The following is a 25,196-nucleotide window of genomic DNA, read 5'->3' on the forward strand; positions in this document are numbered from 1 at the left end:
AACAACAGAACTCTCCAAGTTATTCAATCGTTTCGCGTTGCAACGCTTTATAATTTTCAAGTTTTAAAATCGCTAAAAGATGCATATAATAGATATTTTATAGCACGGTTAATGTTCAGTATTACTGTTTCCTCACACATATCATAACTACAATGAAACTTTGCGAATCTGAACCATTTTTTTAATTTAGTCAATCTACCAAAACGTGAAAAGGCCCCTTTAAAACAACTTTTGTCATAGATGATTTTAAAGTGATTGATATAAAACCCAACGGAAAGACTATACAACTTCCTTGAAAGTTAGCCATTTTATTGCGTGACCATTTTGGAATTGGATTTAGTGTACACTCACCTACTTGTTGTAAGATGGCGGCGTCCATGAATGATGTGCTAAATACGGGGAAACTAGTTTTTGAGAGATCGTCGTTTAAAAATGAAAAAGAAAATCACAAAATGACAATTTTAAATCAGTATTTTAACCACACGGTAAACATCAGTTATTGCTTTTACTCGTTATTCGCTAGTACCATATATATCGTCGCTTAAAGTAAAGTGATCTGTTTTTCGGATTTTATTTTCGGATGATGGTTGGTTGATTTCTTTGTAGTAGTAACGATATACTTAATCTACTGTCACAAGAAAAGTAACACATTGATATATATATATGGAAGTAATTAACTTTTTTTGTGATACATATTATGACAGCGCCCTATCAGCTATCATTCAGTTTTGGTAGTTCTTCTTAATACTTTGATTTTTTTTTATGAGTAAATACACTGCAACTCCAATATATCACTGTCCGTTATATCGCGTTGTCCAATATATCGCGAATCGGCTATGGCTCCCAGAAATCTGACAAGCTTAATCCCCAAATAAAATGTTTTAATCTGAGAATTTGATGAATTAAAATCCGTTTCAAGCTAGTATTTTTCCCTTTTTTCACAAACTTTAATCCAACATTCATAATCCAGTTTTGACCAGATTGTTTGCTTACATTATACATCACTTTAACACCTGTGTACTGCGATAAACAATAGCCCCTCTTGTCAAACATCACAGGTCATTTCTGGTGTTACCATTCTGTATTGAATTTGCTTTTAACTGCCCAAACGCACCAGTGCACACATGAAGGTGTACACAATTATAACTGTAAATGTCACAAGTCAATACTGACCTATCTCAACAATCTGTGTGCGTTAGATACAGTGTAAACTACTTGCTTTTAATTTAGAGGTAAAGATCCCTCAGTTTGTCAAAATGCAGTTACTATTAAAACCCATGCTTTTCATGAGAATGAATGACGTCATTTTGTACATGGGTCTAATTTGTGCATGCTTTCTTGAACAACACAACTCGGCAATGTTTTTCGGATTACAAATTTAATTATATGCATTTGAAAATACTCACACAAGGAATAATGTTTTGTGTTATACCAATGAATAACATATGGATATAACACATAATTGAATAAGGTAGGTAAATAGCGTGTTTTGAGATTGCATAACGATGCTAATGCATACATATACATGCATACATAGCCTTACAATTTATATCGCGCGCCGGATATATCACGGTCGCGATCTTTGGACCCCTTCAACCGCGATATATTGGAGTTGCAGTGTACCTATAGCTCAAAATTCTTCTTGATGAAAGGAAATTCCATGTATATAATAAGTCTCAAGTTTTGTCCAGAAAATCAAATTTAATTAACCCAGTTTGTTGTAGCATACACAATACCTGTTACCATTGACATCAATATGTGTGTTTTTGTGTGGATAAATGCTCAAAACAATAGTTGATATTAAAGCAAAAGCGGACATTTTAAATTGACAATTCACTATATCTTAACAAGTTTCCAATGAAAATAGATATAACACAATTGATTGATAAGACACAAGATCTTTCTTGCCGAGAATTACAGAGATAGACGATGTATAAATTAGCATATTTTCAAGGCAGTGGCTAGTCATACGTCCCCGTGCTAGCCGTACAGCCTTGAATGGCTAGTCTATTGGCTAGTCTTACGGCTCTTTACCTATAGCCTTTCCTATATAGTCTAGCCGTACTGCTGTTATAACAAATAAATATATTGATTATTTATTGATCTACGTGCAGACTACTTTGTCATGGGTCATGAGAAAACGTGCTAATACATGCATGTACTTCAAATTGTGTGCTACCAGGTAGGCTGTTTAGATGTTAATTGTTTTTCACTACAAGAACATCCCGCAAGATAATCAGTGCATTTGTTTTTGCTACTTAGATAGTGAAATTCCAAAACTTCTACCCTTTAGACTTCACTAGCTCGTGTAGTCATCGTCATGGAATTCGCAGTCTGGTTTATGTTTTGTCGTGGTTCGAAATCCGATTCGTGCATAGTATATAAAGGGTGTAAAAAAGGGAGATATGAAAATGTAAATTTATTTCGTCATACAACAATTACAGCAATCAATATAGATCACAGTTATGGAGTATATAAATACTAAATAGGGTAGTTGTCATTTACCGGCATAAGAATGTGCACTAAGTACTGGTTAACCCACTAACTTATGGAATTGTGAGCTTGTTACCTGACAAAAATGTTTCCAATGAAATATTGTTGAAAACAGTGAGATATGCATCTAAACAAGCAAACAAAGTTTTTACAATATCAGTAAGATGTATGTGGTAATCAACTTCAGCTAATGGTCAGGGCTCAACATTAATGGTTGTTCTATTGACCCTGGCAAGTAAAAAATGGGTCCGGGCAAGTTATTTTTATAATCTAGTTGTCCTCCCGGGCAAGTGCAAAAAAGAACAAAGAGCATTTAATTTAGATTTTAGTTAGACTTTAATTGCTGTAATCATTTTGTTAAATGTGCAAAAATAAAAAACGTTTTGTGGGGTATCATATTTTTATCTTTATTAAAAAATATAAGTTTACAGTTAATGTGATATTTCATGTTAGGGCAAGATGCTTTACGTTAAGGGCAAGTAGATTTTCTAAGTACTTGCCTGGCAGGGCAAGTTTGTTTTTAGGTTAATGTTGAGCCCTGATGGTCCTTTACCAGTATCATTATTTTTAACATTATTCATGGTGAGCACAGAAAACCCACCCCTTAAGTTATTTAGCGGACTTTTAACTGTTGGCTTCCCATATTCATACTGATAGGTTCAACTCCTGTTGCCAGGGACAGAAGACCTGCCAGCAGACATGGACACTCTCCTCATACAAGAAGCCTCATTCCTTGTCAGAGAGGTTCCTCTTTCCTTCTTCCTGAATGAAGAATTTATTGAGGGCTTTGTCAAATCAGGTTACTTCATTTGCAAACAAAGATAGAAATATTTGCTATTTTTTCTCAGCATTTAGTAGTTGTGCTTTCTTTCTGTCCTTTTGGTCTGTGCTTCCTATGGAAATTTGTAGCCTGTGAGTTTGGGCATCTAGCAAAACTTCCGTCTTGTCTTTTCCTAACTTTTGTCATTTATTGTTGGATTTTGAAATACCTTGGCTCACATATGAACCTTCAAAAGACCAAGTGTCACATAAAATACTTGTTTCCCTATCTCAAAGGTCAACTTTGTCATACATAGAGTTTAAAGGTAAAAGTTGACCATAAAAGGGCTTGTTTTGACAGAAGTGGAGTTTTGAGACAAAAGTCGAATCAGGAGCATCTGCACCCTTTAAAAACATGTATTGTTTTTAGTACGTTTTTATTATGCCCCCCTTCGAAGAAGAGGGGGTATATTGTTTTGCTCATTTCGGTCTGTCTGTCGGTCCGTCCACCAGATGGTTTCCGGATGATAACTCAAGAGCGCTAAGGCCTAGGATCATGAAACTTCATAGGTACATTGATCATGACTGGCAGATGACCCCTATTGATTTTCATGTCACTAGGTCAAAGGTCAAGGTCACAGTGACTCGAAATAGTAAAATGGTTTCCGGATGATAACTCAAGAATGCTTTCGCCTAGGATCATGAAACTTCATAGGTACATTGATCATGACTGGCAAATGACCGCTATTGATTTTCAGGTCAATAGGTCAAAGGTCAAGGTTACAGTGACTCAAAACAGAAAAATGGTTTCCTGATGATAAGTCAAGAATGCTTACGCCTAGGATCATGAAACTTCATAGGTACATTGGTCATGACTGGCAGATGACCCCTATTGATTTTCAGGTCACTAGGTCAAAGGTCAAGGTCACAGTGATTCATTAATTGTGTTTGTCCAAAATTTTAACCTTGGTTAAAGTTTTGCTATATCTAAAATGGTTTCCGGATGATAACTCAAGAATGCCTACGCCTAGGATCATGAAACTTCATAGGTACATTGATTATGACTCGCAGATGACCCCAATTGATTTTCAGGTCAGTATGTCAAAGGTCAAGGTCACAGTGACTCGAAACAGTAAAATGGTTTCTTGATGATAACTCAAGAATAATAATGCCTAGGATCATGAAACTTCATAGGTGCCTTGATCATGACTGGCAGATGACCCCTATTGATTTTCAGGTCACTAGGTCAAAGGTTAAGGTCACAGTGACAAAAAACGTATTCACACAATTGCTGCCACTACAACTGACAGCCCAAATGGGGGGCATGCATGTTTTACAAACAGCCCTGGGTTATAATAAAGTTTTCTGTTCTGGCCCTTTAGTAGTTTGGAAAAACATTTTTATGCCCCCGGATCAAATGATCGGGGTATATTGTTTTTGGCCTGTCTGTCTGTCATTGTATGTGTCTGTCTGTCTGGCTGTCTGTTTCACTTTAACCTTGATCATAACTTTTGCAATATTGAAGATAGCAACTTGATATTTGGCATGCATGTGTATCTCATAGAGCTGCACATTTTGAGTGGTGAAAGGTCAAGGTCATCCTTCAAGGTCAAAGGTCATTTTTAGCTCACCTGAGCACAACATGCTCATGGTGAGCTTTTGTGATCGCCTTTTGTCCGTCGTGCGTCGTCAGTCGTCTGTCATGTGTCGTCAACATTTTGCCTTGTGAACACTCCAGAGGCCACATTTATTGTCCGATCTTCATGAAACTTGGTCAGAACATTTGTCCCATTGATACCTCAACTGAGTTCGAAACTTGGTCATGCTGGGTCAAAAACTAGGTCACTAGGTCAAAAAAAAGAAAAAATTGTGAGCACTGTCGAAGTCACATTTGATGCCAAATCTTCATGTAACTTTATCAAAATGTTTGTCTAAATGATATGTTGGATGAGTTCAAAAATGGTTCCGGTCTATTGACAAACCTGGCCGCCAGGGGGCGGGGGCAGTATTCCTTATATGGCTATAGAGAAACCTTGTGAACACTCTAGAAGTCACAATATTTGCCCAATCATCATGAAACTTGTTCAAAACATTGGTTTTATTGATATCTCGGACAAGTTCGAAAATGGTCCAGATTGGTGAAAAAACATGGCTGCCAGGGGGCGGAGCAGTTTTCTCTATATTTATATAGTTAAAACATGTGAACAGTCTAATGTTTAAGAAAGATAACCTGTACATACTTTCTAAAACTGGTAGTTTATTCCCTTATTAAAACTTTGTTAACACTCTAGAGGCCACATTTATTGTCCAATCAACATGAAATTTGGTCAGAAGATTGGTCTCAATGATTTCTTGGATAAGTTCAAAAATGGTTACATTTGCTTGAAAAACATGGCTGTCAAGGGGCGAGGCATTTTCAGCTCATCTGAGCATAAAAGTGCTCATGGTGAGCTTTTGTGATTGCCTTTTTTCCGTCGTGTATCGTGCGTCGTACGTCGTCAACGTTTTGCCTTGTGAACACTCTAGATTCCACATTTATTGTCCGATCTTCATGAAACTTGGTCAGAACATTTGTCCCATTGATACCTCGACTGAGTTTGAAACTGGGTCATGCTGGGTCAAAAACTAGGTCACTAGCTCAAAAAAAAGAAAAACCTCGTGAACACTGTAGAAGTCACATTTGATGCCCAATCTTCATGTAACTTTGTCAAAATGTTTGTATAAATGATATGTTGGTTGAGTTAAAAAATGGTTCTGGTCCAATGAAAAACATGGCCGCCAAGGGGTGGGAAGTATTCCTTATATGGCTATATAGAAACCTTGTGAACACTCTAGAAGTTACAATTTTTGCCCAATCATCATGAAACTTGGTCAAAACATTGGTTTCATTGATATCTGGGACGAGTTTGAAAATTGTCCAGATCGGTGAAAAAACATGGCTGCCAGGGGGCGGGGCATTTTTCTTTATATGGCTATATATGGCTATAGTAAAATCTTGTTAACACTCAAGAGGCCATATGAATTGTCCAATCTTCATGAAGATTCATCCCAATAATATCTTGGAAGAGTTCGAAAATGATGCCGGTTGGTTGAAAAACATGACCACCAGCAGGGGTGGCGAAATCAAATGTCCGAGTTGCCCGAGTTGTACATTTGCTTGTCTGGGCAACTGATTTTTTTCAATTAAGTTGTCCATGGACAACAAGTTTTTTAAAAGTCGGGTCCAGGTATACAAATGAAAAAAATACATTGTATTAAAGCCGTAATTTAAATTAAGTTTTACAAAACTGGATGTTGACATTCGATTACATTTTCAGTGCTATTTGCGGAGCAATCAAGCTAAAATATGGGCACTCTCCTGCGCAGTGATCTCCTTTATTCTATAAGAGACCAGGAGCATGCCGCATTTTAAACATTCGGTCCGACTGTTAGATAGTGTACAAACTGGTTTCTTTTTTTTTTACAATCAGATGGAAATAAAAAGTATCAAAGTAAGATAATCAAAACACGGTCTACCTTGTTATTTAAGACGACTTTAATGGTAAAGATGGAACTTTTTTTTTTAATCTTCAACAACGGAAAAAACCCCGAAGCTTTGAGCAGTCCACCTCCCAAAAAACTAAGAAAGATTATGATAAAAAATATGATCTATTAAACGCACCAGAACTCTTCAAGAAACTTGGCTCACAGATATTCAATGGTTACCAGTTGATGATAATCAAATTGCTACCAGTAGCGGCGCAAAGCTTCAGTCTGATGGATCGACATATTGAACTAGTTTAATTAGTTAAGATTACGATGTACTAATGTTCAACACATGTTTTAATAACACTACCTTTGCAAGATTAAAAGTATTAGAAAGTCTTTATATTGTTTATAATATACTGCTATAATGAATGTACTTTTGAAATACAACTATAAACAAAACTAGCAAATCATACTCATTTTAGTATATTCCACATTGTTTTACATTAATCAATAAATGCATTATTATTTATACACTGTAACTCCAATATAGCGCGGTCAATGGGGTCCAAGCCGCGAAACAGCGTTATAACGGATCCGCGTTATAGGTTTTGAGCTCATTTTCTGCAGGGCACTATAAAAAAACAGGTATAGAATAGCCTATAATATAGGTCTTGTATATTGCCATGCTGTGTTGACGCAAATACATGCATATAAACCGAATTGTATCGATAACAGTATACATACCGCTTTTCTTATGTGCACATTTATCCGATAATCCAATAAAATAGCAACATCACTTAAAAAATAATAATCTTGAACATTAATGACGATATATGTTTAAGAAATTCGTAAACACAACCATACGCATATATGCCATTTTCAGAAGTGTTAAGAGTACAGTGCATTGTGGGGCAGAGCTTTCATTGGACGAGCGTCTTTAAATTTAGATTGAATGCAATACGACTCATGTACAAAAAATTGTTTTATTGCGTCTTACGCATGCAAAAAATGTGTTTCCCGGGGACTTTCTGATACCGCGCAAAAAATGAAAGTGAACCTCTGTTAACAATTACCGGTACACTGCGTTTGCATGTAAATAAATCGTCTGCATTATTTAATTTCTTATACACGAACTGAAAGATTAAATGACATAATACTAGAATGATAATGGAATGACACAAAAAGTTGTTTTATACAGTAGGCAGTATATTTCACAGCCGCTCATTTAATATAGTCAAACTGCAACCATATCAAAGTAAGAATGTCTCAATCGTTTTGAATTACTTTAATTGTATAACTATCCCGCTTGCACTTAACTTATGGAAATTATCGTACTGAACCGCTCTGATGAGGAATACATGTAATAAACACTGACACGCGAGTTTTTCCACACCTTTATTGACATTACACAACAGATTAACACCAATTAGCTGTTGGTGTTGTTTAACCTCGAGGCGATTATAATCAGTTCAACGGACGGTTGAATAAAGCAATCACCATGTGATTGCCGCCATCTTTGAATTGTCTGAAAATACTTGAAGTTGCATAATACGGATTTGAATCAGAAATCAAATGGAAGGTTGGAGAAAAAATGGGATCCAAGCACCCTCCGCGTTATATTGGATTCAGCGTTATAACAGAGCGCATTATATTGGAGTTACAGTGTATAAACATTAACGGACAAGTGTAGTTCAGCAACGGACAAGTTAAATTTCCTAAATGGTTGTCCGTGGACAAGTATAGTTTTTTGAGATTTCGCCACCCCTGACCGCCAGGGAGCAGGGCATTTTTCCTTATATGGCTATCGTAAAACCTTGTTAACACTCTAGAGGTCACATTTATTTTCCGATCTTCATGAAACTTGGTCAGAAGATTTGTCCTTATGATATCTTCAAATGGTAACTTTTGATTGAAAAACATGGCTTCCAAGGGGCGGGGCATTTTTCTTTACATGGCTATATATGGCTATAGTAAAATCTTGTTAACACTAGAGACCACATTTATTGTCCGATCTTTATGAAACTTGGTCAGAAGATTTATCCCAATAATATCTTGGACGAATTCAAAAATGATGCTGGTTGCTTGACAAACATGGTCGCCAGGGGGCAGGGCATTTTTCCTTATATGGCTATATAGTAAAACCTTGTTAACACTCTAGAGGCCACATTTATTGTCCGATCATCATGAAATTTGGTCAGACAATTTGTCCCAATGATATCTTGGATGAGTTGGAAAATTGTTTCGGTTGGCGGAAAAATATTTCCGCAAAGGGGGGTGGCATTTTTTCTTATATAGCTATAGTAAAACCCTGTTAACACTCTAGAAGCATTGTCCGATCATCATGAAACTTTGTCATAAGATTTGTCCCAATGATATCTTGGACCATTGTGTACACACCAGTCTTTAAAATACTGACCTGTGTACTAACGCGAAAGGAATTGTGGGTAGCACTTCTTTTACATGTGAAAAGTGAAAGCGAAAGTAGGTCAGGTAATCGTGCTTCTGATAATCGCTATCAGTATTAATAGAGATTCAAAATCACATTTAAACATAATTGAATAACGTTTCTTTAAACAACATTTCGTTTTAAACACACTATGACAAACGATTTTTCTTTCAGTATTTACATTTTCATTCCTGTGCAGAACTACTTTTGCGGAAGCATAATTCCCCAAACCAGGGGAATGTGATGCGTCTTAGTATAGAGGTGACAATAACGTAGTGACGTCACCATCTATGTATAGAATGATCTTGGACAAGTTCGAAAATGGTTTCAGTTGCTTGAAAAACATGGCCACCAGTGGGCTGGGCATTTTTCCTTACATGGACTTATGAATCTTCATAAAACTTTTCAGTATATTTGTTTAAATGATATCTTGGATGTGTATGAAAATGGTTCTGGTCTGTTGAAAAACGTGGCTGCCAGGGTGTTCACTAGTCATGAAAGTTGGTAAGAACATTTTGTTCTAATGACATCATGGGCTGCATAGAACAGTTCAGTTCCTTTGAATCTCAGGTGAGCGACTTTGGGCCTTTCAGGCCCTCTTGTTTTCTAAAATAGCTGCCGTGCGTTTTAAAAGCGGCGCAGTAGCCTAGGGGGCATTGTGTTTCACAAACACAGCTCTTGTTTGCATCTGTTTTGATGATATCCATTTATTATTTTTTCTTTCAGGAATGTTGTATGTTATTTTTCACTTAACTTCTAACTCATTCCTGCTGCAGGCTTGATGCAGGCACTGTCTGTGGGAACATGTGTGGACAATGAGAACTGCATAGCTCTACTGCCCACTGGTAGGGATACATGAAGCATACATTTTAGGGGTGTAATAAATTGTAGATGTGGCACATTTAATTTTTAGCTCGTCTGTTTTCAGAGAAAACCCGAGGTATTGTCATAACCAGCTTGTCTTGTTGTGTCGTCCGCTGTCCGCAAGCGTCATGCTAAAACTTTGACATTTTGCTGTAAAATCAAAGTGCTTCCACCTACAACTTTGAAACTTCATATGTTGATGCACCTTGATGATTTCTATACGTCACACCCATTTTTGGGTCACTATGTCAAAGGTCAAGGTCCCTGTGACCACTATAAAAAAATAAAAATCTGAGAAGCTTCATTTATTCAAAAATGCACCCGCAGCCAAGCGTTGGCACCCGTTATGCACTGCTCTTGATCCTATTGTCCTAGTTGTAATAGAACATGAACATGGACAAGGACAAGTGAAAACAAGTGACAGATATTAGTTGCAAGTAAACTTTTTAAAAATTGGTAAGTGACTTAATCAAAGGTGGTTGGAAACAGTTCTACAAATATTCACTGACTAATGATAAGAGACATCAATTATCTCTCAGTTTCTGATAAACTTATAAATGATTACACAATGATTACACAATCTTTCAAGCTGGAATGCTGTACAAGTTGTGTATAAACATATCATGCTATTATTTTACCAATTTGAATGTGTGATTGTTTTGTTAAATGTAAGTTCAAACAAGAGTGGCAAAAACGTATAACTGGTGTTGTTAAAACATTTAACAAAGAGCAAGCAGTAATGGAAACTGGTTGTATAAATATTTTTTATTTTTTTTATTAATTTGTACATGATATGTATAGGCAGTTATGGAAACACCCCAACCTTTTGACATACATTTGTATTTGTGTTTTTGTCAGTTAAATGTGTCCTGGATGTCATCTCAAATACCTTATTGTTAGTTGTCTTGGTATTATACATTTTGAAATTAATTAAAGCGTTATACACTAATTCAATTCAACAATAACTTTATCAGTACAATACGTTAGGTCTGAAGTGTATATCAAATAAATTCATGTAATAAATAAATAATTGTTAAAATGCATGCAAAATCATGAAAATCATTTACTTAATAAGCAAATAAAGAAGAACTATCAAATTTGAAGTACCAGTAATGTATTTATTATGTATTTAATTGTTCAAAACTACACAACTCTACATATTTTAGATGATGGAAGGAATTTTTGTTTTATCTTTAAGATCTTAAGACTTAAACAGTTTTGTTGTTGAATATTCCCCATCATCATTGTGTAATCAAGGCTCTGTTCATCTTGATAATTTGTTGAAAAAAATAATCAACCCATCTCTGTAAATAAATAAATGAACTTTTTTTTCAGTTGAAAACACCATTTACAAATTTTATCTAAATTACATCAAGTAAATTTTCAAGTATTTTTATATTTATATGAGTTTCAGTCTTCCTATTTTATCCCCTTTACGTTGTATGTATGTGGTTCATACTACAGGTGTTCTGCTGTTAAGTGTGTGTATGGATACATACCCTATTTTATCCCCTTTACGTTGTATGTATGTGGTTCATACTACAGGTGTTCTGCTGTTAAGTGTGTGTATGGATACATACCCTATTTTATCCCCTTTACGTTGTATGTATGTGGTTCATACTACAGGTGTTTTGCTGTTAAGTGTGTGTACGGATACATACCAGGACATTGGACTTGAAGGCAGACCCTCAGAATGGCCTAACAAGCATGGTAATTGAAATAAATTAGTGTGTGGCATTTTCGATGTCATCAATGATGTTATCTTGACCATTTTTTGAATGTCTGTGGATGTCTGAATTCTTGATTACACCTATGTGCCCTTAGTTTACCCTTTCCAACTCAGAAGCAAAGTGAAAAAGGCTATGTGCAAACAGCATAAAACGAGAACAGCCTGCAAGTAACTCGCAGTCTGTTCAGGTTTTATGCTGTTTGCTGCTCACCAGTATCTAAGGGTTGGAAATAAAGCCTTAAAAGCTTGAATCTAGTAAGAAAGGTCTTAAAATAAACTTTTCAGAACTATAAATTCACCAAAATATGTCTTAAGTGGTAAAGGGTTGACATATTTTGCTGTAAGAGGCGGGTAGGATTATTTGAGTCCTTTCTGGTTTAACTGAGCTTAATGCATGTGCATAAAGTGTCATCCCAGAATGAGATTATCATGTGCATTCGGCACAGGCTTATCAGGGACAACACTTTCCACTTAAATGAAATTTTAGTTTAATGTAAGTCCCTTTGAAAGAAAAATCGAGACTAGATGAAAAGTGTTGTCTCTGATTAGCCTGTACATGCATTAAGATTTTCAAGAACAGTGCTTATTTTCATGGTAATACCTCATAATTATGGTTAATCATATATTAATGCCCCCGAAGAGGTGGTATATTGGTTTGCTCATTTTGGTCCTTCTGTCCGTCGGTCCGTCCACCAGATGGTTTCCGGATGATAACTCAAGAACGCTAAGGCCTCGGATCATGAAACTTCATAGGTATATTGATCATGACTGTCAGATGACCCTATTTATTTTCAGGTCAAAGACACAGTGACTTGAAATAGTAAAATGGTTTCCGGATGATAACTCAAGAATGCTTAGGACAAGGATCATGAAACTTCATAGGTACATTGATCATGACTGTCAGATGACACTATTGATTTTCAGGTCAAAAGTCAAAGTCACAGTGACTTGAAATAGTAAAATGGTTTCCGGATGATAACTCAAGAACGCTTACGCCTAGGATCATGGAACTTCATAGGTACATTGATCATGACTTGCAGATGACCCCTATTGATTTTCAGGTCACTAGGTCAAAGGTCAAGGTCACAGTGACTTGAAATAGTAAAATGGTTTCCGGATGATAAGTCAAGAATGCTTACGCCTAGGATCATGAAACTTCATAGGTTCATTGTTTATGACTGGCAGATGACCCCTATTAATTTTCAGGTTACTAGGTCAAAGGTCAAGGACGCAGTGACTAAAACAGTAAAATGGTTTCCTGATGATAACTCAAGAATAATTAGGCCTAGGATCATAAAACTTCTTAGGTACATTGATCATGACTGGCAGATGACCCCTATTGATTTTCAGGTCAAAGGTCACGGTCACAGTGACAAAATACCTATTCACACAATGGCTGCTACTACAACTGACAGCCCATATGGGGGGCATGCATGTTTTACAAACAGCCCTTGTCTGTATTTGTGTGTGTCAGCTGGTCCATATCATTTCACTATAGCTTAGGAAGACTTATACTATATAAATCAGCCCCGTTCTTTGAAAACAGAGTTTATGGCATGTGTTTCAAGTGATGTCCCAGATTAGCCTGTGCACAGACCATTGTGGATTGACTCTTTTTATGCCCCCCTTCGAAGAAGAGGGGGTATATTGTTTTGCACATGTCGGTCCATCGATCGGTCTGTAGGTCGGTCCTTGCACCAGATGGTTTCCGGATGATAACTCAAGAATGCTTAGGCCTAGGATCATGAAACTTCATAGGTACATTGATCATAACTGGCAGATGAACCCTATTGATTTTCAGGTCACTAGGTAAAAGGTCAAGGTCACAGTGACTCTAAATAGTAAACTGGTTTTCAGATGATAACTCAAGAATGCTTATGCCTAGAATCATGAAACTTTATAGGTAACATTGATCAGGACTTGCAAATGACCCCTATTGATTTTCAGGTCACTAGGTCAAAGGTCAAGGTCACAGTGACTCGAAACAGTAAAATTGTTTCTGAATGGGAACTCAAGAATGCTAAGACCTAGGATCATGAAACTTCATAGGTACATTGATCATGACTGGCAGATGACCCCTATTAATTTTCATGTCACTATGTCAAAGGTCTAGGTCACAGTGACTCAAAACAGTAAAATGGTTTCCTGATGATAACTCAAGAATAATTAGGCTTAGGATCATGAAACTTTATAGGTACATTGATTATGACTGGCAGACAACCCCTATAGATTTTCAGGTCACAAGGTCAAAGATCAAGGTCACAGTGACAAAAAAACGCATTCACACAATGGCTGCCACTACAACTGACAGCCTATATGGGGTTATGCATGTTTAACAAACAGCCCTTGTTAGTGATAAAATTAGGTCTCATCTAAACAAAAATCCAGTGCATGCAGAAGAGTTTGTCTCAGATAAGCCTGTACTGACTGCACAGGCTACTCTATGATGACACTTAACATACATGCATTTAGCCCCATTTCCCAGAACCAGACTCATATCTTTTCAGTCATTTTGTTTAATAAGTAATTTTGGTTTCAAGATGACATTGAAGCAGCAAAGAGGAATAGATTGAAGTTACTGTGTGGTTACATTAAATATAAATTCCATTAATTTTGATTGTGTTTTTGCAGAAGTTAAGTGCCTAATTCAGAGGATATATTGAGTATTCGGATAAAGATACACTTAAAGTATTTTTATGTAATCTCTATATTGTTCATGTAGTGTATGCATATAGTTTATTCCTGCATGCTCATATTAGAAAGGCACTATTATAAAAGCGTTATTGTTTGATCTATTGTAGTGATAGAGATAGATCTCACAGATAAGAACTTCAGAAGTGGTAACAAGCTCCATGCGCGTACAAAGTCATGCTTCAATGAAAGATGGACCTTGAAATGGGATTTCCTTGTCAACTGGACACCAAAGGGTATGTGTTTAAGCATGATGTCATATAATTATTGATTAATTTGTATGCCCCCCTTAGAAGAAGAGGGGGTATATTGCTTTGCTCATGTCGGTCTGTCGGTCTGTTGGTCGGTCTGTCGGTCCGTCCACCAGGTGGTTGTCAGACGATAACTCAAGAACACTTGGGCCTAGGATCATGAAACTTCATAGGTACATTGATCATGACTCGCAGATGACCCCTATTGATTTTGAGGTCACTAGGTCAAAGGTCAAGGTCACAGTGACCCGAAATAGTAAAATGGTTTTTGGATGATAACTCAAGAACGCTTATGCCTAGGATCATGAAACTTCATAGGTAGATTGATCATGACTTGCAGATGACCTCTATTGATTTTCAGGTCACTAGGTCAAAGGTCAAGGTCACAGTGACCCGAAATAGTAAAAAGGTTTCCGGATATAAACTCAAGAACGCTTATGCCTAGGATCATGAAACTTGATAGGTACATTGATCACGACTGTCAGATGACCCCCATTGATTTTCAGGTCACTAGGTCAAAGGTCAAGGTCACAGTGACCCGAAATAGTAAAATGGTTTCCTGATGATTACTCAAGAAAGCTTATGGCTAGGATCATGAAACTTCATAGGTACATTGATCATGACTCGCAGATGACCCCTATTGATTTTCAGGTCACTAGGTCAAAGGTCAAGGTCACAATGACAAAAAACATATTTACAAAATGGCTGTCACTACAACTGAGAGCCCATATGGGGGGCATGCATGTTTTACAAACAGCCCTTGTATATTATTTCATGAACAAATTATTATACACGTTCGTTCATTCCCACCAAAAGTGGTTCAAACTTCTTTTTACTGATCAAATCATGATATTGGTTTTCTCTTAGGTCTAACACAGGCCGGTATACCAATATTATGTTTGTTAATATTGGTCTCCTTATCATTGATTCTATTATTTGAGTTGTGTCCTGAGAAAACTGGGCATAATTCATGTGCGTTAAGTGTCCTCCCTGATTAGCCTTTGTGACTGCAACACTTTCTGCCTCCCTGATTAGCCTTTGTGACTGCAACACTTTCTGCCTTTATGACATTTTTTGTTTGAATGAAATCTCTTCTTAGCAAAAATCCAATTTAGGCTGAAAGTGTCCTCCCTGATTAGCCTTTGTGACTGCAACACTTTCCGCTTTTATGACATTTTTTGTTTGAATGAAATCTCTTCTTAGCAAAAATCCAATTTAGGCTGAAAGTATCCTCCCTGATTAGCCTTTGTGACTGCAACACTTTCTGCCTTTATGACATTTTTTGTTTGAATGAAATCTCTTCTTAGCAAAAATCCAATTTAGGCTGAAAGTGTCCTCCCTGATTAGCCTTTGTGACTGCAACACTTTCTGCCTTTATGACATTTTTTGTTTAAATGAAATCTCTTCTTAGCAAAAATCCAATTTAGGCTGAAAGTGTCATACATGATTAGCCTGTGCAGACTGCACAGGCTAATCTGGGACGACACTTTACGCACATGCATTATGCCCAGTTTTCTCAGAACACGACTCATTTATTGTGTTTGAATGAATTAATTAGGCCTTGCTGTGGGACTACGGAGCTTAATGCATGTGAGTTAGTTGTCGTCCCATATTAGCCTGTGCAGTCAGCACAAAGCATCCAGTCTGCTCTTTCAACTTCTTTAACATGACATTTTTAAGAAAAAACAACAACATTGCCTCTTTTAATTAAAAAAGCAAACGACGTCAGTAACACATTTGAAATTTTGTTTTTTTTATGCTTACATTTCTTCTGTATATGGGAACTAAAACAACACAAAGTGATTTGTACATGAGGACATAATGTTTCGTTAGTTATTAAACTTACATTTCCCTATAGGACAGAGTTCAGAGGACATTGCCTTTTCGATTTAATATAGTTCAAATGTATGTATCCATTCCATATAAATTTATTTGAGTTAACGATGTAATCAGAGTCAATGAATGAACTTCTCAGGCAGTCCTCTTGTATTATATTGACATACAATGTTTAAACAATGTTGCTATCTTTGGTTGAAAGTCTGCCATGTTCTTGCTATTTCTTTTTAAAGTTAAGAAGTTTTCCACTAATATGTTTGGTTATGTATGATATTTTTACCATTTTCAAGGGTAAATTTACTTTTATAATTATTGTTTTCTTCTTTTTTTTTCAGATCCCAAAATCTGTTCAACATCAATTCAGAATTATTTTAAACATCAGAACATTGTTTGTAACAGACTGAAATTCACTAAACATGTTCAGAAGCATAAACAATTAATGGTTCCCACTTTTTGTCCTGATAGCTTTGAATGTTCAGGGAAACAAATAATGCAGTCAGGTGACTGTGGTGAGAGGCCATGTGACCAGTATGAGGTGTTCGAGTGGTTGGGTGCGTGTGCACTTGGGGTGGAAATGTAAGTTATTCAGTGCAATCTTGAGTCACTAAACTGTTGTTTTCATGGGCTGAATATTTGTATGACATATGTTGTTGACAGAATAATAGTAAAATATTATAGAAAACTATATTGTTATCATTGTACTTAATGTTTGAAAATTGACAATCAGTAAAATGTATAGTATTTTTCTAACAAGTATACCATTGCAGTCACTTAGCTACTCAATAATTTATGCAAAAAAAACAAGGATCCTGTGCTGAGTGTAGTCAAATAATATTCTCAATTTACATGCAACATTATTTGTCTCTGTATGAAATAATGTTCTCCCATCATCAAATACACAATCCTTTGTCATTGTTACGGGTGGATTTAAATCCATTAGGGCTTTCAGTCTTGTAGTTTAATAGCAATAACAGTCCTAGCTACACATGTATGTATGAGCCTTACTCTAGGGAAATGGGACATAATGCATGTGAGTAAAGTGTGGTCCCAGAGTAGTCTATCTTAGACGACATTTTCAGCCTTAACTGGATTTTGTTAAGAAAAGAGTTTTGTTTAACAAAAATACCACTAAAACTTACAGTGTTTTTCCTGATTAGCCTGTGCATACTTCACAGGCTTATCTGAGACGACACTTTATACACATTCATTTAGCCCAGTATTCCCAGAATGATGCATCTTATGCCCCATTACATTTTAGGTCTGGGAATGGAGTGGGAGACTACATTAGCAACTATACCTGCCCTTCTTATGCCCCATTACATTTTAGGTCTGGGAATGGAGTGGGAGACTACATCAGCAACTATACCTGCCCTTCTTATGCCCCATTACATTTTAGGACTGGGAATGGAGTGGGAGACTACATCAGCAACTATACCTGCCCTTCTTATGCCCCATTACATTTTAGGACTGGGAATGGAGTGGGAGACTACATCAGCAACTATACCTGCCCTTCTTATGCCCCATTACATTTTAGGACTGGAATGGAGTGGGAGACTACATCAGCAACTATACCTGCCCTTCTTATGCCCCATTACATTTTAGGACTGGAATGGAGTGGGAGACTACATCAGCAACTATACCTGCCCTTCTTATGCCCCATTACATTTTAGGTCTGGAGATGGAGTGGGAGACTACATCAGCAACTATACCTGCCCTTCTTATGCCCCATTACATTTTAGGACTGGGAATGGAGTGGGCGACTACATCAGCAACTATACCTGCCCTTCTTATGCCCCATTACATTTTAGGTCTGGGAATGGAGTGGGGGACTACATCAGCAACTATACCTGCCCTTCTTATGCCCCATTACATTTTAGGACTGGGAATGGAGTGGGCGACTACATCAGCAACTATACCTGCCCTTCTTATGCCCCATTACATTTTAGGACTGGGAATGGAGTGGGAGACTACATCAGCAACTATACCTGCCCTTCTTATGCCCCATTACATTTTAGGACTGGGAATGGAGTGGGAGACTACATCAGCAACTATACCTGTCCTTCTCCTAATACAACTGTACCAGCAGCAGTCTGTGCCAGCTACAGCAGCATGTTCTCTTCACATACCATTCAGTTATTGATGGAGAAATTAAGGTAATATTATGTGATGCAGATACATAATGAGCCGCGCTCTGTGAAAATAGGGTGTTATACATGTGAGTAAAGTGTTGTCCCATATTAGCCTGTGCAGTCTTTTATGATATTTTTCGTTTTATTAAAGTCTCTTCTTAGAAAAAATTAAGTTTAGAAGGAAAGTGTCGTCCCTGATTAGCGGACTGCACAAGCTAATCTGGGACGACACTTTACGCACATGCATTAAACCCCATTTTCACAGAGCGCGACTCATATAATGTCCAGTTAAATAATTTCACTGATTATTACGACAGAAATTCTGAACACAATATCACAAACGGATGAAATAAAAATGCTGTTTAAATACAATTGATATACCTTATTTAAGGCACTGCACTATTTTTAATCAAGATAGATGTCTTCCCAAAAACGTTTGTTATGTCCATATTGGTACCAGCACATTATTAAATATGATCATATGGGAGTTTGGGGTAAATAAACGCTGCTTTAATTTTTCTTTTCCTGTCATTTTACTGAGTACAAAGCAGGTATAATCCTATAAGGTCATATGCATTTTTCCACAGATAAAATATAATTTATTCCAGGGATTTCATGCAGACGAAAGACCAACGTTGGTGCAGTGTAACCGTGCATGGTTTTATGGACGCACCGGTTGCCTGGCGACGCGATCACGGTTTCCATAGCAACGGGGATAACCTGTACACGTTTGTGTTGTTTCAAAATGGCGACTATTGGCAAATTCGAGCACTAGGTCCTCAAGATAATTGCGTTTAGAATTCTAACATACTTTATTGGGTACATTTAAAAAGGTACGGCCTCCAAGGTAAAATATTTAAAACACCAGCCCAAATCCTGATTCTTTCATAGAAACAAATACCAAAAATCCAAAAGACGGCATATATAAATTCATGAATATATAAATTAATTATTGTAATTTCCCGAATTTCACTTCACCAGCCCCGTTTAGTCGGGGTGTAGTTAGCGTGAAGACTGTACTATATGTAAAGCATATTCTAAGGCTTTATAAGTAAATGATATTCTAAGGCATCTTATCATTTCATGTTAGAATTGCAATTTACGATCAATTATCTCCCTTTGAATTACACCTGTGTACAAAAACCGTTATCCGATTTGCGTGATCAGTTTACATGCGTACACGCTATCATTCACTTTGAGAGAAAATGTATTTATTATGAAATCTGAAATCGCAGCTGTTGTAAATGATTTGCTGTTTTAATAAACAAGATCGATCAAAGCCAATGTTCCATTGTGTTCATGTTGTTTTGACATGGCCTTCCGCAGGACAATAAATTGTTGAAGCACATTGGTTTCGTTTATAATTATATATGTGTTCATGCAAGCGTTTAATCCAAGTAGGAAACAATTTACTAGCATGTATATTTTCTTTGCATATTTGCTGTGATAGGAAACAAATACGTTTCGTCAAAACGCTAGTCATAGCAACGGCATCTCCAACAAGTATTTATGTTGGTCAAATAAGTCACCTTTTATAACATTAAATGTTAATTATTACTATAAACTTTCAAACGAGTATCGCACCAATAACTTCACCACCTCAATTGGACTAGAATAACGTAGTCAAGTACCGTAATGTAAATTATTCACGTACCCTAGTGTTGAACTAGCAATTTATGACCGCCTATTGGTTTTAAAGACTGGTTGATAATTACTCATAGTAGTGTATAAAATGATGCCCATTCAATTCATGAGCGTCAAGTACCACAGTATCACAGATTAGCATGTGTTATACGCACGGGCTAGTCATTGACGATACTTTCCGCTTTTATGAAGTTTCTCGTTCAAAGGAAGTCTCTTGTAAACATAAAACCAGTGTCGTCCCCGATGAGCCTGTTTGGGTTGTAGATTCTTATCTGGCACGACACTTTACCCAAATGCATTAAGCCCCGTTTTTTTTCAGAGCGCGGCTCATATGTATTTAAAAATCAATACGTGAGGGCGGCATTTTGAAGGCCTCAAGGATCGAGCAAATGTCAGTGACGGACATTGATCGAGGGACGGAGGTTCTGACGAATGGTTCCTTAAGCCACTACTTCATTCCTAAACCCTTGTGGTATATACAACATGAGACACTAATTGAGACACCTGTGCGATTTTTCTTACAAATGGATGCTTATGTCACTTTTGTGACCTCTGAGTAATTTTTCTTTTGTAAGGACAGACACACGGACGGACAAAGTCACTGCACTTGCACAATTTCTACTTGTCTTGTATTTGATATAATAACAAGGAGGCTTATTTTGCAATGATAAAACAGAATAAACTACCCAATCGGCTAGATCGGTTGGAGAAGAGCTGGACTAAACATCTGAGTAAAGCGGCTTCGATCCCCAGTCCGGCCTTTGACTTATGACCTTTGATGGGTCAGTTTCTTACATACGTGTGTACTCTATGCGCTGGTCTACCAGCAATCCGAGTAAGTGTAAGTTGGTATACTCGCCTCAGTCCAGCAATCCAACAAAAACATAAACATCTGCCCAACCTGTTAGAAAAAAATAAAATACAACTGTAGCTAGCTGAATTGTTCCAAAACGTGTTCCGGTATTGATACAAGTCCATAGTCCATTCACGCAGAACAACTAGTACACATGTATTTGAAATAAAAATGGCCGGGCGCACGGACCATTCAACCGAATGTAGTCTTCGAGAAAAGGGACGAACGGATATTTTGAAAGCGACGAACAAACGGGTTTTCGAGAAACTGAGATATAATAGTGTTTTAATAAAATCTTTATCTGAAAATAGTAATGTTCAATGAACTGCAAAAACGTGAACGACTTAACACTCTTGACTTACTTATGAAAGTAAAGAAATAGGATGAATTGGTATAAGAAATCGAGGTTATTGCCATCCGTGGTTGCCGATTTTATAACAATTATTTAATTCCATTCGATAAATTGTGCACTGTAAAATTGTAGTCGAAATTCATTATAGAGTATTGCCCATTTCATATCAAATACGGATTTCGAAGCGGAGGAACTAGTTTGGAGTTTTGTGTTTTGATTTTGACTTAATATATATACAGTATATTACTACGACCGTAATTATTAAGCGTGCGAATGTTGCTGTAGTTACGGACGGTAAGTTGTCATAGTTGATATTGTTGTGTGTTCCGATGTTATTAATAAAAAATACTACGTGATGTGAGCCAATTTGATAATTAATCAATAAAAGCAGTCAAACTTATCATAGTTTTGATGTATGCATGCTTTTTACTTAGTAAACATAAACTATCGACCATTTAATCAAATAAGTTCAATTTTACGTCAATGCATGTTCACGTATAAATGAACATGTTCCGTGATTGCACATGCAATGCACTGGAGAAATATTAAACTTTATAACTATGACTTTACTTTAACTTACTACGATTTTCGAAAATTTGCCCCGTTGACAAAAGTATGTAAAATTGGGAAATAACTCGCAAAATACCACAGCAGATAAAGAATATGTACTGGATGTCAGAAATGAATTATAACGATAGTAAACAAAAACTTTTTCATGAACCAGTCATTAACCCATTTATGCCTAGTAGAATCTCCCATCCAAAATTGGATCAATTTATATACAAAATTAGGGATGTCTATTATATTTATTTCTATATTTAGGATATTTCTTACAGAAATTCCTTTAAGCAAACAGCGCAGGCCCTTTCTAGACGCTCGGCATAAATGGGTTAAAACGTTGTTAATTCTATAGACGATATGTTACACTACAGCCCAAAACAATAAATGTCCAAATTAATCTGTCTTATAAGTATTGACCAAACAGAACGCAAGATATTTTTCCCAAAAGCCGTCAGGAAACATTGACTATTACTTAGTTAATAGGATACCTTTTCAAACGGTTTTCTCGCATCGGTGTTTCGAAATGAGATGTTAATTGAATTTATCCGATGGTTATTATCTACTGTTGGTATAAACGCACTCAGTTTACACAGAAGATTTATCGTAGGATTTAGAATCTTGAAATGTAAACACTTTTCAACAGTTCGAATGATCTGTTGATTTAAGCATAAAGGTAGACCTTAATAATTGATAGTGGCGACACTGTTAGCAGAGTATGCGGTAGCTGCGTTCAGTATCGGTACAGTAAGAATAACTAAGTCGCGTTCTGGGAATACTGTGCTTAATGCATGTGCATAGAGTGTTATCCACGATGAGCCTGTGCAGTCCGTGCAGGCTTATCAGGAACAACACATTCCTCGTACATGTGATTTTTGTTCAGAAGAAACGTGTAAAGGTTTTGTTGTAGAAGAAACCTTTAAACAAAAAAATCCATAAAAGCGGAAAATGACGTCCCTTATAAGCCTGTGCGGACTGCACAGTCTAATCTGAGATGACACTTCACGCACGAGCATACATCCTAGTTTTTCCAGAAAGCGACTAAATTGATGAATTACTGCTAATTATACTTTGTGCTGCTGCTACTGCTTCTTCTACTGCTGCCGATTTGCTACTGCTACTGCCATTACTAGGACTACTGCTAGAGTTTAGCTAGAATGTAGCATGGAGCGCAATTTTTCTTTCCTTTAATTTGAATATTGCTATGGATGCAAAACTATTAGATGTCTATGGTCAAGATCAGTTATGCCCCCTCTTTATGAGGTAGTGGGTGCATATAGATTCGGCCTTGCCCGCACGTTCTTCCGTCCGTCACACATTTTTTCCCGTTTGTCCGTCACACACTTTATCCGCGCGGAATTAAATCAGTATTGATGCAAGACGGATACAACTTTTCAAACATCTCCAGGATGTGAATTTGCGTAAAATCAATAAAATGTTTCAAATATTGCTTGTTATGTCGCGAGTAACTCGAACAGTATTGCTGCTAGAGGGTTTTAACTTTACAAACATCAATCATAGTAATCGGCATGCGATTTACCGTGACAGAAATAATGTGTATATTTGAATATGAAGACAATGTACTTGTGTATAAGTCTGAATAAACTGTATGTCTGTCTGTCGTGTGAATTTAACCATTTTTTCCGTTACAACCGGGGTTGTTGCCCCTTTTTTTTGTATTTTTAAATCGAATTATTGCGTTAATAACTCATAAGGGTTGCTGCTCAAGAGCTGAAAATTAAAAAAAACATATACACCCGTATGGGAAGTTATGCACCTTCATATTTTGGTAACGATATTTTATACACAAGCGGAGTTAACACTCCTTTACATATGCATGTTCATAATGTTAACTTTAAAACTTTTTCGCGCGTAACTCAAAAAGTACTACTTGAGAGCTGAAACTTTACGAATTTATTAACCAGCGTGTGAACTTGAGCATCTCCATATTTAGGTTCAGTCATTCTTTGACATACGAGACGTTTGTAGAAAAGGCGGGGACATCCATGTTCTAGGACACGTTTCTAGTTGACAGCGATTTTTCACAGAGCTTTATAAAAAAAAAAAAATTATATTTTCGTTAGAAAACAAACCATGGTTTTCATTTACCAAGATTGCAGCTGGGTCCAGATATATGTTAAGGCTTAGTCTTTTAGTATACCGGTATTACTCTTTCTAGAGCGACCGATGTATATTCTAATGCGGCTATGCGTGACAGGTATTAAAACCACTGGTCCATGTCTCATGTCTGCTATGTGCGATTTAATGATAAACCTGGGGTAGAGCTGATTGTGATCAATCTATTAATTCTTAAACTTGTTTTACAGTGGCAAAGCGTTCTATCATCGCATTGAAATCCAATAGGGTTCTTAGTTACTTTATATTGGGGCGTTTTGTTAAAAGGAATTATTGAATTCGAATCGATTCAATAAATTACGCACTGTTATAATTATAGCCGAAAACCGTTATTGATTGTTTGCAATTTCATTTCGAATTCGGATTTTGTAGCGGCGATGGCGAAGACAAGTTGGTAGTTTGTTTGGTGAGTTGATTTGACTTTTTAAAAACATTACTGCGAACGTTATTCCAAAACGTGTACATGTTGCTCTAGTTACTGTCGGTAAGTCGCGATAGCTGTTTATTCCTAATAAAAGTTGAATTAATCTGTGCTTTTGGCTCACCTTAGCACAACGTGCTCATGGTGAGCTTTTGTGATCGTCTTTTGTCCGTCGTGCGTCGTCCGTCGTAAATATTTTGGCTTGTGAACACTCTAGAGGCCACATTTATTGTCCGATCTTCTTGAAACTTGGTCAGAACATTTGTCCTAATGAATATTTTTTTGCCTTAATGATGATTGAGTTCAAAAATAGTTCCCGTCCGTTGAAAAACATGGCCGCCAGGGGGCGGGGCAGTATTCCTTATATGGCTGTGGAGAAACCTTGTGAACCCTCTAGAAGTCACAATTTTTGCCCAATCATCATGAAACCTGGTTAAAACATTGTTTTCATTGATATTGTTTATTGTGTATATGTGCGAGTGCGCCAAGTGTCGGCTGCAAAAATTTAGCTCTGATAAAACGTTGGATTTAAGTGATTATTTGGACTTGTAGAATCTGAATTTTCG

The 25,196-nt window shown here is 36.8% G+C and overlaps 1 protein-coding gene across 4 annotated transcripts; it reads left to right on the forward strand.

Moving 5' to 3' along the window:
* The first annotated feature begins 360 nt into the window (after positions 1 to 360).
* On the forward strand, positions 361 to 19,950 carry LOC127867781 (ribonuclease P protein subunit p40-like). Of its 4 annotated transcripts, XM_052409216.1 has the most exons (9): positions 361 to 485; positions 3,151 to 3,292; positions 9,943 to 10,011; positions 11,657 to 11,740; positions 14,561 to 14,686; positions 16,873 to 17,113; positions 18,003 to 18,041; positions 18,454 to 18,690; positions 19,275 to 19,950. In XM_052409216.1, exons 1-9 carry the CDS (start codon positions 366 to 368, stop codon positions 19,462 to 19,464), a joined length of 1,248 nt encoding a protein of 415 aa, XP_052265176.1. In that variant the 5' UTR covers positions 361 to 365; the 3' UTR covers positions 19,465 to 19,950. The 4 variants fall into 4 exon arrangements, with proteins under 4 accessions (XP_052265176.1, XP_052265177.1, XP_052265179.1 ...); XM_052409217.1 differs by lacking the exon at positions 18,003 to 18,041 and having other exon boundaries at positions 18,553 to 18,690; XM_052409218.1 differs by lacking the exon at positions 3,151 to 3,292 and having other exon boundaries at positions 371 to 485.
* The last annotated feature ends 5,246 nt before the right edge of the window (positions 19,951 to 25,196 follow it).

This window comes from Dreissena polymorpha, chromosome 2 (genome assembly GCF_020536995.1).
Source record: "Dreissena polymorpha isolate Duluth1 chromosome 2, UMN_Dpol_1.0, whole genome shotgun sequence".
NCBI lineage: Eukaryota > Metazoa > Mollusca > Bivalvia > Myida > Dreissenidae > Dreissena > Dreissena polymorpha.